Source organism: Falco cherrug, chromosome 14, assembly GCF_023634085.1.
Source record: "Falco cherrug isolate bFalChe1 chromosome 14, bFalChe1.pri, whole genome shotgun sequence".
Taxonomy (NCBI): domain Eukaryota; kingdom Metazoa; phylum Chordata; class Aves; order Falconiformes; family Falconidae; genus Falco; species Falco cherrug.
In genome coordinates, this window is record NC_073710.1 from 246,194 (window position 1) to 259,754 (window position 13,561).

The 13,561-nt window shown below is 59.3% G+C and overlaps 1 protein-coding gene and 2 non-coding genes across 3 annotated transcripts; 1 reads left to right on the forward strand and 2 right to left on the reverse strand.

Moving 5' to 3' along the window:
- Nucleotides 1-230: 230 nt before the first annotated feature.
- On the reverse strand, nucleotides 231-7,513 carry LCAT (lecithin-cholesterol acyltransferase). Its single transcript, XM_005440288.4, has 6 exons — nucleotides 7,273-7,513; nucleotides 4,201-4,357; nucleotides 3,629-3,744; nucleotides 3,214-3,309; nucleotides 2,719-2,943; nucleotides 231-1,402 (listed from the first exon to the last, which is right to left on the reverse strand). The coding sequence occupies exons 1-6, from the start codon at nucleotides 7,418-7,420 to the stop codon at nucleotides 780-782; spliced, it is 1,365 nt and encodes a 454-aa protein (XP_005440345.1). The 5' UTR covers nucleotides 7,421-7,513; the 3' UTR covers nucleotides 231-779.
- A 2,823-nt stretch (nucleotides 7,514-10,336) lies between these two features.
- On the forward strand, nucleotides 10,337-10,409 carry TRNAK-UUU (transfer RNA lysine (anticodon UUU)). The gene has a single exon. It is a non-coding gene; the product is annotated as a tRNA-Lys (tRNA).
- Nucleotides 10,410-12,439: 2,030 nt separating this feature from the next.
- On the reverse strand, nucleotides 12,440-12,511 carry TRNAH-GUG (transfer RNA histidin (anticodon GUG)). Its single transcript has one exon. It is a non-coding gene; the product is annotated as a tRNA-His (tRNA).
- Between the last annotated feature and the right edge of the window lie 1,050 nt (nucleotides 12,512-13,561).

Here is a 13,561-nt window from a genome sequence, read left to right on the forward strand (position 1 = left end):
GCTGTGTCACCAGCCCAAGTTGCATTGTCACCCTGGCCCTGTCACCAACCCCAATCATATTGTCACCCCGCTTGTTTTGCCAGGCCTGGTGGCACTGCCAATCCCAGTTGCAATGCAGAGCATGTGGCTCTTCCCAGCAGCTCCGGGGGTGCCTCCGGGCAGTGAGTGCCTGGTTTTGGTTATGGCTGGCTTTACTGACCCACTCTGCAAGGACAAGGCAGGCTCAGCACTCAGAAGCAAAGTGTGTTTATTATTTTGTAAATCTGCTGATTTTGAGTTGGTCTTGCCCAAGGAGCCTAGCTCACTGCCTGCACGCTGGCAGCTGGCAGAGGTGCTCTTGTAAGCCATACCTACCGTGCCACCCCCATGCGACCTCCATGACTGCCCCGGTAAGTCAGAGCCCACACTCCTTACGTGAGTTGCTCTGTCCCAAGTGAGCAGAGGCTACGGCACCGTGGGCTCCACGGCCTCTAAAGTGCCTAAACGTGGCTTGCTAGCAGCAAGGACTTGTGTGTATGCTGTAATTCATAAGTGTGGTGTTAATGAGCTGCCAGCATGGTTAATTATTCACCCGCTAGTGGGAAGTGACAAGCCTCTGAGTATAATTAATCGCCGTTCCCAAAAGAAAAAACACTCAGTGTGGAAGTGGGTGCCAGCCCATCCACCTGAGCTGTCAGTCATGCTCCTTTTCCTTCCAAACTCAGCTCCGAGTCCTTTGCTCCCCTGCATGGCAGCTTGTGGTGGCTACCAGCACAGAGAGAAGCTGGCCCTTGTTCCTTTCAGTTCTTTTTGGGCTCCTGAAGGACCTTGTGCCCAGGTAGGGTCTTCCCCTCCTTCCCCTCCTGCAGGCTGGATCTCACCTGCCCCCACTGCCCTGGCTCCTGTGGGCTCCCCAGCAGGATTTCATTGATGAAACTGAGCGTCAGGTTGCTGAAGACCATGTTAAGGTGGTCGACCCCTCGCAGCTCCTGGACATGCACCTTCTGCTTTTGCTGGTGGCGCCATCGCTTGCACAGCTCCGAACTGCGTGTGTTGACAGTGTCATCCCCATCGCCATAAATCATGTCCACAGGGTCCTCGTAAGGGAAATGCTCATCATATATATAAGTCTCCACGGTGGGGTAGCCTGTGCCATAGAGGCAATAGGTGTCCACCCCAGGAGGGGGTAAGTCCTTCAGCAAGTCCTTCATGTCCTCCCACATGTACCAGCCATCCTCCAGGTTGACGTCAGTGAAGAAGCGTTGGTAATCCCGGTAGGTGTAGTTGTAGGAGGGTGTGGAGATGAAAACGTGGGTCTCGGGCCAGGCCAGGCTTGTTGGGAACATCCAAGGGCTGGTGGTGGTCATGCGCTGCTCTTCACGCAGCTTGATGTTGGACATGAGTGGGATGCCCTGATTGTCACCTGCAGGATGCACAGGGGCTCATCAGAACCATCATGGAAATGTACCCTCGCAACTGGGGCCCCCTGGGCAGCTGTGCTATGATCAGCCCACCCAGCAGTACCTCAGGGCTGCCTCCTGGCTGAGGTATGGTTCCACCTCAGATCTTCCCCCCCCCCAGCTCAGCCCTGCCCTGCCCACCATCCTACATCCTCTCCTCAGCCGTCTGGCTGCCGATACCCAGAGCAACCTTCCAGGCTCTTCTCTCCGGCATCACACCTCCAGCTGCAGGAGGGCTTGGTGCAGGCAAAGCTGGCCCTGACCAGCCCCGGGCTTTCCAGGACCAGCATGAGCCGGGCCCCATGAGGGTGCTGGCAGCAGGTGGCCAAACTGCACGTCTCCTGCAAGCCTTGGCATTTTTGGTGTGTCTGGAGTCCTAAGACCGTGCAACAATCTCAGATGACCTTTAAAATGTCTCTGACTCTTGTGACAACAGAGAAAACTATGAGGAGGTGACTTAAGGCTGATGCAAGGGGCCAGTTGTTAAAAACTTCAAGCACATGATTGCTAATTCCACGTATTTTGGGAGGCTCAGCTTGTGACTTGTAGATTTTCTGGGCTGTCAGCATTAGGCAAGTGATTGTGGCTTTCTGGGCTGTGGAGAGACTAAAGAGGAACTGGGCTAAGGGAGATGAAAGCCTGAAGACAGAAAAGCTTATGGGGGATGGGCTTTGAGATGTGGGGAGAGCCAAGCAAGTGGTGCACTTGAGTGTGAGTGTCCCTTGGGTGACCTCCATGTCCTCTTCTGCAGAAGAGATGGATGGCCTGCAGCAAAGGTCCAGCAGCCTCACTGTCCTGCATGGATGGAGGCGTGTGCATGGCTGGGGAGGTGGGAGAAGAGGGTGAGCGTGTCCTGGGCTGCTTCCCTGGCTCCAGGATGTGTGGGTGGGTGCTTGGGCTTTGCAGGAGCACCCCTAGCCCAGGAGCTGACCCTATGCGTGGTGCAGGCTGTCTGGCAAGAGCCAGGCTGCAGGTGGACCCTTCTGGCAGCAGTTTCCATACACAGAAACCCACCAGCCCCAATCCTGGAAACCAGAGCAAGCTCCGCAGTGCACCCTGGGCCACTCTCCTGCTGCCAGGGCTGCAGCAGGAACCCTCACAGTGCTTTCTGCCTGCAGCAGCAGCAGCACCAGAGCATGGATGCTGCCTCCACAGACCCCTCAACCATCTGTCCCTCACCTCTTCTACCACTGCGTCCTCTCCCTGCCTACCACCCGCCTTCCATTTCTGCAAGAGGGAAAGCAAGCAAAGAGGTGGCTGCACACAAGGAGTCACCCACCGGACGCCAGGACACGCAGGGGCTTGACGGACCCTCCCCAGGGGGCACCCAGGGAGATGAAACCCCCAATGTACTGATCTTTCCAGGCTTGCGTCTGCTGGAGCAGGAAGTAGAGGATATTCAGGTTGCCCAGGCTGTGCGCGATGAGGAAGACACGTCGCTGGTACTCATCATGCATCTCCTCGATCAGTGCCTTCAGGTTCTGGAAGTATTCGGGCTGCTCCTCTGCAGATAAGAGGGGCACCAGCTCTTGGCCACCTCACTCATGGCCACAGGGCTGACCCTAGGAGCCCCAACCAGAGAGAGGTGTGGGTGCAGAGCCTACAGGTGCCATCACACATTCACACGAGAGCACTGCGAATCGCTGGGCACCCACTGCCACAGGTACCCATCGCTGTCCCGGGGTTCCTCCACACCAGCCGGCTTACCCAGCCCCTGAGAGCCATCCTGCTTCCCTCCCTGCATGGGTGGCCTGCCCACAAACCCCGGACTTACGGGGCCCAACCCTCCAGTCATATGGGGCTGCCCGGACCGTCTGGTCCCTCACGTAGCCGTTGTTCACCAGGTTCTGCACCAGGGTATGCAGGTAACCTATGGGCCAAGAGAACAGGTGGGAATTAGGTCTGTGGTCTTCTCCTGTCAACCTTTTCCACCCTCGTCCTGGTCACGGACACAACGTTCTCTGGTGGCTCCAGCTGGAGGTAGTGGCTCCACGCATCCCATGTGCACTGGGGCCAAGTGTGGGGTGGTCCCTGCCAGCACTCGAAGGGACCATGTCCCCGAGGCCAACATCCCTCACTCCCAGGTGACCTGGGCTCTCTGCACAACCAGTCCCCACTGGAGACATGGGGACACCACTTGCAGGGAGCAGGTGGGATGCCCAGACACCCCATGCCTCTCCCCCTCTCACCTGCCAGCTTGCTCTGATCCAGGTATTCCACGGAATAGGTCTTGCCGAAGCCAGGCACACGGATGTGCACCCCCGGGGCATTGGACATTTTCCGAGAGGTTCGGTTGTACACCACCCTGCGGGGACAGGGTAGAAAGTAACAGAAGAGCCATGTCCCTGCTAGTGGAGATCACTGAGTGGCAGCTTGGACCTGAGCAGCTCTTTCCAAGTCTTGTGTGTGGATGGGGAGGTGGACTGGTGCCAAGCCAGCATCCGTGCCAGTCGCCTGGCACCTTGGGGCAGGCTCTGACGGAGCAGGCAGCGGCAGCCCCTTGCCCTGCAGCCGCGGGCCGGGTGGCAGCATCTCCGGTGGGTGCTGAGGATGGTCTGGCTGGGCACAAGCACGTGGCAGGGACATGGGAAAGGGATGAGCGCTTGGAGCAGGAGCCAGCCAGCTGTATTCCTAAACAGTTCCATGGTGTTCCCATGGCTTTCCATGTGTGCCAGGTCACGGCCAGCAGGGGAGGAGAGGGGAGGGAGATCCCTGGTAGGTCATTTCCCCGGGGAGCTTCCGGGGTGGGAGTGAGCGGTACCTGGTGTTATCGATCCAGCAGTCAACTCCCACTGGCAGGAAGGTGTTGAGGTTAAGCCAGATGGTGAAATAGTCCTCCGTTTTGCGGTAGCACATCCAGTTCACCACGTCCGGCTTGTCTAGCTTGGCTTCCAGCTGGTTCCCGAGACACCCGGGCACTGGAGGCACCGCAGAGGGAGAGAAGAGCTAGCTACAGACCCCATCCCGCTGGCTCCATGGGGCTGCCCAGCCCAGCGCGTCCCCTGGCCCCCCAAGCAGGACTCCCCTGGGGCTGCCCAGCCGGGGATGCCTGCAGCACCCTCAGAGAGCAGCCTGCTCTGCATAGCAGTGAGGGTGCTCGGAGCCCGCAGGCGGGGTGAGCATGGAGGTGGTGCTAAAAACACATCCTCAGGGACCCCTCGAGCAGCCCTTCCCATAGGGTGACCCCCAGAGCTGCCAGCCTTGGCCCAAATGTGCCAAGCCCCAGCAGCACGAGGCATCCCAGGTTATTGCCCTTGCCTGGCTGCATTTCCATCCTCGTCTCCTCCCACCCTGCCCCACCACATGTTCAGCACCTTGTCCTGGGGTAATGGGACCATTCAAGGATGCACAGGGTCCCCAGGGAGGTGAAAGTCACCCTGCTGATGGCTCATGAAGCCCATGTACTGTTTTCCTGAACTTTAAACCCTCTGCACAGGCTGAACAAGGTCTCTGAAATAGCTTGGCGCCAAGCGGAACTGTACACTGGAAATTCAGTACAAATAGCGTGTATGGTAAACACAGCGTGGTTTTTACAAGTTCACAGGTGACATCTGCGACCTGGGCTTCCTTGATGGAAGGTGACCATCACTGGAGTGTTTGGTCTGCCTCTTCAGTGTGGTTCCCAGCAGAGATAGGAGACCCATCCCGGTGCCACCCCGTTATGTGTGCCTGCACTGGGGACAGACAGCATGGGGAGCATTCCCAGCTGGTGTGCAGGAGCCAAGAGCCAGCTCCTGATGCCAACGCTGACCCCGAGGGTGACAACAAGAGGTGAAGGGACTGCAGGGGACAGTGGCTGCAAGCCTGGTGGAATGGGAGCCCTGGGTGATGAATCTTGTGCCCCAGTGGGTCCCAGGACTGTCCCACAATGCACAGCTGGAGATGGTGTGGACCTTCAGTGCTACTGCAGGCACTGTCTGCTATATGTCCTGCATAAGGCGCTTCCCCCAAGGACACCACGAGCCGCTTTGTGGCCTAATGTCCCTATAGATGCCTGCCCTGTGCTGTGCTTGGACCCAGACCTGGGCTTTGCTGTGGCTGTGGGACCTGACAAACACGGCAGGGTGGGAGCCATGCCACCTGGCACAGGGGCTGAAGGATGCAGGTGAGGAGCATCTTTGACCTGAGAAGGTCCCCACCAGCCTCAGGTTTCCCTGCACCCTGAAGTCCATGGGCACAGGTGTTCTGGGGAGTGGCAGTGCTGTCCCTGTCACAGGGTGCGAGGGCAGCCTGGCCTAGAGATTCTCTAACCCATGTCACCCGCAAACCCGTGGTGCCTGCAGCATGGCAGGGGCATGGCCGAGGGGTGCAGGGACATGTCTGCAGCCTCTGAAAGCCTCGTCCCATGCGAGAGGGGACAAAGATGTAGTAGTTGCCTCCCTCAATCTGCTTCACAGCTCCCTCACCTCACATCTCCCCAGGGATACGGAGAGGGTCTAATCTTGCCTTCAAAGCACCTGGTTGGGGATCAGGCCATGCAGTGAACCCTGACATAGGAGACCCCAGGCAGGGATGGGCAGAGAGGATCTCCCCAGGCAGTGAGAAGAACAGGACCATGAGCTGCTCTGATGGCTCCCGAGGGTGCACAGCCAGCATCCCTGCCCCCGGCGCACAGCCCTGAGCTCTGCCTCCCTTCCAGAGGACATTAGGTAATTATTAAGGGAGTTCCTGTGGGGGCAGAGGGGTTATCGATGGTCCCAAGGGCACTGGGGGTTTCCAGGACACCCGGCCCAGGGGGATGGGCTACACACGGATGCCGAGTGGCACATGTGGCAGCCAGACCCAGCTGGGCATGGGGCAGAGGCTGAGGCTGGTACTGGGGACACAATGAGATGCTCTGACCATCACAGGTTGTCCCGAGAAGAGGCACCTGGTGATGGCCAACCAGGGCTTCTGGCCACCAGCATGGCCACGGAGGACCAGCCCCAGGACACTGAGGCTCCAAACACTGTCCCCTGCTCTCTGATGCCGCTGGGAAGGGAGTTTGCAGGGATCAGCCTTTGGCAATGCAGCAGGGGTGTTCTGCTTTTTCTCTTCTCTTTTTAAAGGGGAAACTCAGCTTGGTTCAAATAAAAGGAGAAAAACCCCAACTCTGCTCAGCAGAGGTTTTATGGCAAAATCCTAGCTTGACTCTCCAGCAGTGGCACAGGGGACAAAGGGAGGCAGAGCCAGGCAGGGTGGAGGTACCAGCTGGTGGCTGCTGCTCCCACCTCCCCGAGGAGATGCCTCAGCCTCTCCTTTCACCTCCCCGGGCACCTCTGCCTGTCGACTCACTCCCCTGTATGCCATCCCCCAGGCAGGATGGACGTTGGGTGGCATATGAGATGCACGCCCTTCTGCAGCAGCAGAGGATGACTTAACCATCACCTGGGAGTGGTTGAAGACATGGGACGGTGTGGGCTTTGGGGAAGCAAGAGGTGGTGGATACTGGCCCACTGCACCAGTGGCTGCAGCCGTGGGAAGCAGCAGACAAGGGTGTGTTGCAGCCCCCATCCCTCTGCTAGCAGAGTCCCCCCAGAACCGAGCAAGCCCTGAAACACCCTCTGAGCTAGCTGTTAGATATTAGAGCCCCATGTGCTTTCTGGGGTGCCCAGCCTGTCCCCCAAGCTCTGGGCAGCTGTGACCGGGGCATAGCCAGCCCTGCATCCCCAGTCCAGCAGGTGGGAGGGGATCTGGGAGCTGTGTGTCACCCCTCCTTGCTGGCTCCAGCTCCAGCCTGCAAAGGGTCACTGCAGCCACAGCACCCCAACCTCACCACTGGCTCCGGGGGGCCATGTGGCACCCAGCGTGTCCACCCTTACCCCGTGTGCTGCCTGTGACAGCCTGACCTTACCGAGTACCACGGGTGGCGTGCTGTTGGTCGGGGGCGCTTCTGGGGTGGTCGTGGGTGGGAAGAGGACATTGAAGAGCCAGAACTGGGACGTGGGCTGCAGGAGAAGCGACAGCGTCAACAACACAACCCTGGCGCCGCTGCTCCCCATGGCGAGCTCAGCCAGGATCCTCTGGACGTCTCCAAGAAAAACAGCCTTTTATATTTTTTACGCAGGTCCAGCCAAGAGGCACCCGGGCTGCAGGGGAGGGGAGAGCTGCAAGGGGCTGGCCATGATGGGGAGGAGGGACGGGGAGGGCCGAAGGACTGGCCTTGTGGCCATGCCATGCCCTGCCAAGGCAGCCCAGCCGTGCCCAGGGGCTTTTTGCGCCCCCAGTACCCTGCCTGGGGGTGCTGGCAGAGTGAGCACGTAAATCTAGCAGCCTCCTGGTGCCTCAGCATCCCTCCACTGTGTGCTGCGGTTGTGGCTGCAACGCGCTTCCCCCTGCATGGTGTCCCTGGGGTAACCCATGGGGCTACTCAGGGCTGCCCACCCCCTGCCTGCTCCCTGCCCATCCCCTGCGCGCTCTCTGCCTGGGTGAATACAGCACCTCTCAGTTCCTCTTGCCCTTGGCAGTGCAGGAGGATCTGGGCTGTTGACGTGGCCAGGAGGTCCCCAAACCTCTGGGAGAAGACATCGGGGCTAGGACAGGTGAGGACACATCTGGGAAGCCCCTCATGCCACACGGCAGCAGCACATCCCCCAATGCCACCCTGGACACTGCCCCTTGCCCCACGCCCCCCTGCCCAGGCTGTCCCACACTGTGGCCCCCTGCCAGGCGCTTGGCCCTGGGACCCTGCAACTCCTGGCTGCTGCAGGCTTTGGGTTCCCACAGGTGACCCCTCGGTACCAGCCCTGGCTGGGGGGACCCCCTGCAGCCCCCAGCCTGCACAGGGAGGGCTCTGGTGGCCCTGCCTGCACCGGGGACTGGGGACCCTGGGGAACCCTGCACAGGACAGAAGGGGCCAGGGGGCAGGGGGGGCGATCCCAGGTGCCCCTCCCCAGGAGGGAGGAGCCAGTCCCTTCCTGAGTCCCCCTCCAACCGTCCAGCCCCTGCCCAGTGCTCACCCTTCCTGGAGCACCAACTGGGAGCTGCTGGCAGGTCCCCAGGGATCCTGGGGCACAGTCCAGCCCTAGGGGGAGGAAGAAGAGGGTGACATCTCTGCTTCAGGTGGGCTTTTTCAGGTGTTTTTGCGATGTGCAGCCAGAGTGCCTGCTCTGAAGGCATCTGTGCTGCGTTTCAGAAGGAGGGGGTTACGAATCCATGTGAGGATGCAGAAAATGGCTCCACGTGCCCATGCAACCCTCACCTACTCCTTTGGGAGACTCCATCCCCCTGACACAGCCAGTATCCTAGTGTGCCCAAGCCTTGCTCTGCCCCAGGAAAGCCTTACTAACCCCGCAAAGGAAGGATGAACAAACTGACTGTGGAGATGCCGAGGTCAGATCCAGGGTGCAGGGGCTGCTCATCCCATCTCAGGGGTCAGCAACACCCTTGGGCTGAGCTCTGTGGCACCAGCTGAGCATGCAGGGCTCAGGGGAGGAAGGATCTGGGGATCATGCTCTCCTTGGCAGACAGAAACCTGAGGACACCCAGGAAGCATGAACAGGAGCAATAAGAAATCTCTGCTCACCTCAAGTCCTGCCCCATCCTCCACCTTTGTCAGGCTCTCCGCCCTACAGCCCCTCACTGGGCAGCCCCTTGCTTGGCAGGGTGTCTACTTACCCCAGGGCTTATTATGGCAGAGTTTAACTTTTCTTCTTAGAATTGTTGGTCTTTGCATTCAGACTGGCAGTGATGCCTGCACAGGGTCAGGGCTGTGGGCAGAGGAGATGCTCTCCTTGCTTTGGGCTGCCTGGAGAGCCATGTGCAGGGCTGTGTGCCCAGGGAGGGGCTGTGCAATGGGGGAAATTACTTTTTTATTTATTTTTGAAATGCATTAGCAGAAAGTCAGCAGAATGGCATGGCCGTATGCCTGGCCAAACCTCTGCCCCTGAACCTGATGCTGGCTGGAGAGGCCAGAGGAAAGCATTTGAAAAGCAGAGGTGAATGGTGCTGAGCCATGGTGGTGGCCCAGCTGCTCATGGGCTTGCTCCAGCCTTCCCAGTGTGCTCCCGTGGGGCAATGGGCCGGTGCTGAGCGGAGGATGCTGCCGGGGGGAGTTCATGCTCACCTGGAGCATGGCCTTTTGATCCTCCGGGTGCAAATCCTTCCTATCATCTTCCTTCCCAGCATCTTGCTGGAGCTGGGCCCTGGGGCAGAAAGTGCTGCCTCCCACCTCCTCTCACTCCGTGGGGATGGGAGGCGTTCCTTCCCTCTGGACCAGGAGAGGAGCAAAAGGCTTCAGCAGAGTGGGCTGGCTTCAGAAAAGTCATCCTCTCCTGCTGAAGGGAAGATGTCTTCGGGTCCGTCGGACCCACCCCTAGCCGCCCCTCTCCCCGGCCGGACCCCCCCTCCCCCCGGGCCGCCCCTCTCCCCGGCCGGACCTCTGCCTCCCGCGGGTGGCGGTGCAGGGGCGAGGGGCGGCGCAGGGGCGGAGGGCATTTCACAGCCGCCCCCCCAGTCCCTCGCCCGCCCGCCCGCCGGCGCATCTCCGCGGCACCGGCGCCTTCCCGGGGCGCGTCCCCGCGGCAGGATCGGGCCCCCGGCGGGGCCAGCCCGGGCCGTGCCCCGCAGCCGAGTGCTGAGCCCGGGTGTGCGGGGAGCGGGCGCTGGGCGGTTCACAGCCCGCTGCGGCTGCGGTGCTGCTTTTCTCTTCCTCCTCCGCCTCCTCCTGCTCTTCCTCCTCCGCCTCCCCCTCCCCCTCCTCGCTACTTTGGCTTTTGGCTCCCCCCGGGAGGACAAACCCGGTGCTGGTACGCGCCGGGGCAGGGCGGGGGTCCCGGGGGTCCCTGTCTTGCAAGGCCGCCCCCCGCTGCGGTGGGTCCCTCGGGGCGGGCCGGGTGTGTCCCGCGTTGTCCCCCCGTGCCCCAGCGAGGGGGGGTCCGCGGGGTCCGTCCGGAGCGTCCCGCCCCCCCCGGGCGGGAGCCTGGATAGCTCAGCTGGGAGAGCATCAGACTTTTAATCTGAGGGTCCAGGGTTCAAGCCCCTGTTCAGGCGAAGGCGTTATCCTTTAGCAGCCCGTGAGCCAGAGCCTGCTCCCCCCAGATGCCCCAAGCCACCCTCCCCAGGAGCCGGGGTCCTGCTGGCTCCTACTTTTGCTGCGTGCCAGGACCAGAGGCACCACCCTCCCCAGGAGCCGGGGTCCTGCTGGCTCCTACTTTTGCTGCGTGCCAGGACCAGAGGCGATGGGCACACACTGGACCACAGGAGGTTCCCCCTGAACATCAGGAGATACTTTCACTGGGAGGGGAACAGAGCACTGGCACAGTTTGCCCAGGAAGGCTGTGGAGTCTCCACCCTTGGAGATGCTCAAAAGCCACCTGGACACAGCCCTGGGCAACCAGCTCTGGCTGGCCCTGCCTGAGCAGGGGCTGGACCAGATGACCTCCAGAGGTCCTGGCCAACCTCAGCCATCCTGTAATTCTGTTGTCTACCATCCCAAACCCACTCCAACCAAAGCAGAGCCCTGCGTCGTTTTAAGGATGGCTCATGTGAGAACAGAGGCAGCAGCAACCCATGGGGCCACCACACTGCTTCTGTACATGTGCACATACACTTCAGGTTATTTTTGCGAAATAGAAAGTCTTTTAACAGAAAATTGAGTGATTTTGGTTGAAAACTATCCCCTCTGGGATTCTGACGTTTTCCAACCTGAACATCCATCAGCTACTCAAGCACAGTATGTTATTCTTCAGATAAGCTTAATGGCCTTATAGCCCAAACTGACTTTCTGGGGGGAAAAAAGTGATGGAGAAATTATGTATTTCCTTGTGTTTCTGCTTTTCAGCTGTGTAAAAGTGGGACAGGTACTGCTGCTGATAAAGGTCAACTTCTCTAGATGTTTGTCTTCTTTCTGTATTATCTTTAGAGGGGAAAATGGTTTTTGAGCTTGTTCTTAGTAAAGAAAGATGTGTTTTCAGTAAAAGAGTAAATGAAGATCGGAGGGTCATGAAGTTGTGCAAGCAGTGCCCTGTAAACTGCAGATCCTTAAGGTAAATGTGTCACGAGAATTTTGCTCTCCATTTTGTGATACAGAGAAGGTATGTAAGAAAAATAGTTTATCTGGTGGAATGAAAAATCCTCCCTCTCCCCCTGCCAAGCACAAGTCCTGCAGATACCTGAGCCAGCCCGGGTGGCAGTAGCCCCCCGCTACTTTCAGGTGCCCCCCCAGTGGTGGGTCAGCTGAGACTCGCTGCCTGGGTAGAGTCTCCTTCACCAGCTGAGCCCCGAGTGCCACCCGTGTGCTACCTTGGGCAGCTCGTTGTCATTTCTTCTTTGAAAGCTGTTGTCCAGCGTGAGTTCTGCACAGCCGTCAGGAGAGGGCACCCGGACCAAGCGAACGGGTGTCTCCACGGTCTGAAGGGTCCTGAAGAGCCAAGGCAACAGTTTCACAGGCTCCCTCAAGCTGAAGCCCCTCCTGGTGCACCCCAGAGATCTCCACCTGCCTCTGGCTCCCCGACCCACAGTGTGTCAGGGTCACCCCTAAGCTCGGGGCGGGGGGGCTTCGCCTCTATTGTGAAAGCATCCCTGGAGGTGCTGCAGCCACAATCCTGCTCCCCAGGAGCTGGGCGTGCTGGTAGCGTGGCTGATCCTCCTTCTTCAGGTGATGGCTATGGCCAACCCTTCCCAGCCTGGAGGGCAGGGGCAGGGAGCTGAGCCATCTCCTCTCGCTCTGCAGAGCAGCCACAGCATCTCCTGGTCCCCTTTTTTTGCAAACCGTAGAGGAAGCGTGAGGGAAAGGTGGAAAGGTGGGTGGTTTATTCTCAGTTCTCAAGCTTTGCCTGGAAAATGGAGAAGCTGAAGTGCTTTCCCCCAAGTGTCACTGATGCCCCACAGGACAGACCCTGTGCAATGACTACAGGTGGGGAAATCATTGTAGGCATGAGTCTGGCCATGCTTAGGAGCAGAGAGCCCACCCGAGCTTGTGGCCCCCTCTGAGGGCACGGGGTCTTTGCAAACCACCCTCCTCCTCCTCCTCGCAGCTCAGCCCAGCCCGGCCTTGTGCACCGGGTGGCTGCCAAAAGTATTGCTGTGACTCGGATTCGAACCGAGGTTGCTGCGGCCACAACGCAGAGTACTGACCACTATACGATCACAGCAGGAGCCCTGCCACACGCTGGGACCACAAGGAGGAGAGCACCTGCACTGGCCCCTTCCCTGGCACCGGGCACCCAGCCTGGCCCAGAGGAAAATAAACCCCCCCACACACACTAATTTATTAAGGCAGCTACAAACAGACTTGGATGCTGCTGCTCAGAACCTCAGTCACCTCGAACGAGGCTGTAAATGGTGCAAAATGCTGATAATGCCAGGCTGGTACCCAGGGATCGAGGCTACTGCAAAGGACAGCGCTGTCAAGGGGATATCGTGCCATGGGGCATCATACTATAATGCAGCAAATTTAGAGTTATAATAGTTTCAGCTAAGTCTAAGTTATATGAGGTGAGTAATTAATTTCTTAGTGTCATAAGTGTGTGATGCAACAGAATTGCTGCAATTTGGTTTAAAAAACAACAAATGGTAGCAGGATCTCCATGGGGAGCTGAGTGATGTGGGAAGGAGCTGGACAGGGAGGTCCCGGTAACATAGGGTGTCCTCAGGGCACCCTTATCCTTCTCTGTGCCTGCTTCACCCAAGTGTAAGCATGGAGCTTGAGACAGCAGCACCCAGGACTGAGCATTTCAGGTGGGTTGTGCTGATGCTTTACCCCAGGGCAAAGTCCCGTTGCCCACCCCCACAGCCATTTTTTGGCTGGGAGGTGTCCCCCCTCCTGCCCACCCATGCCCCAGGTCATGCTGGCACGGCGGTGCCTCTTCTAGGCTGCCCAGAACATGGTGACGAGGTGCATGGCTGCAGACTTCCAAGACAAGGGCATCTTGTGCGCGGCCATCCATCCCGGCTGGGTGAAGACCGACATGGGGACGGAGAAGGTACTGGGCTGTGCAGGGGAGGGTCAGCAGGACTCCTGCTGTGCCCCCAGCTCTCAGGGAGGGCAGGGGCACTCAGGGCAGGGGATGTTGTGTCATGCTGTGATGCCAGGACCATCTCCTGGGGCAGAGCAGGCAGGGAGCGGGCAGCACGTGCCAAGTGCCAAGCACACGGCATAGCCAGCCCCGTTGGCACCCTCAGCACGGACAGCAGGGGGGTGG

Bases quoted from the DNA above. Each gene is read 5' to 3' on its own strand.
- LCAT (XM_005440288.4), bottom strand. From the start codon at position 7,420: ATGGGGAGCAGCGGCGCCAGGGTTGTGTTGTTGACGCTGTCGCTTCTC. The intron at 2,944-3,213 runs GTAAGTCCGGGG...TCTTATCTGCAG, and splicing joins TGACTGGAGGGTTGGGCCCC to AGGAGCAGCCCGAATACTTC. The intron at 1,403-2,718 runs GTGGGTGACTCC...TGCATCCTGCAG, and splicing joins CCTGCGTGTCCTGGCGTCCG to GTGACAATCAGGGCATCCCA.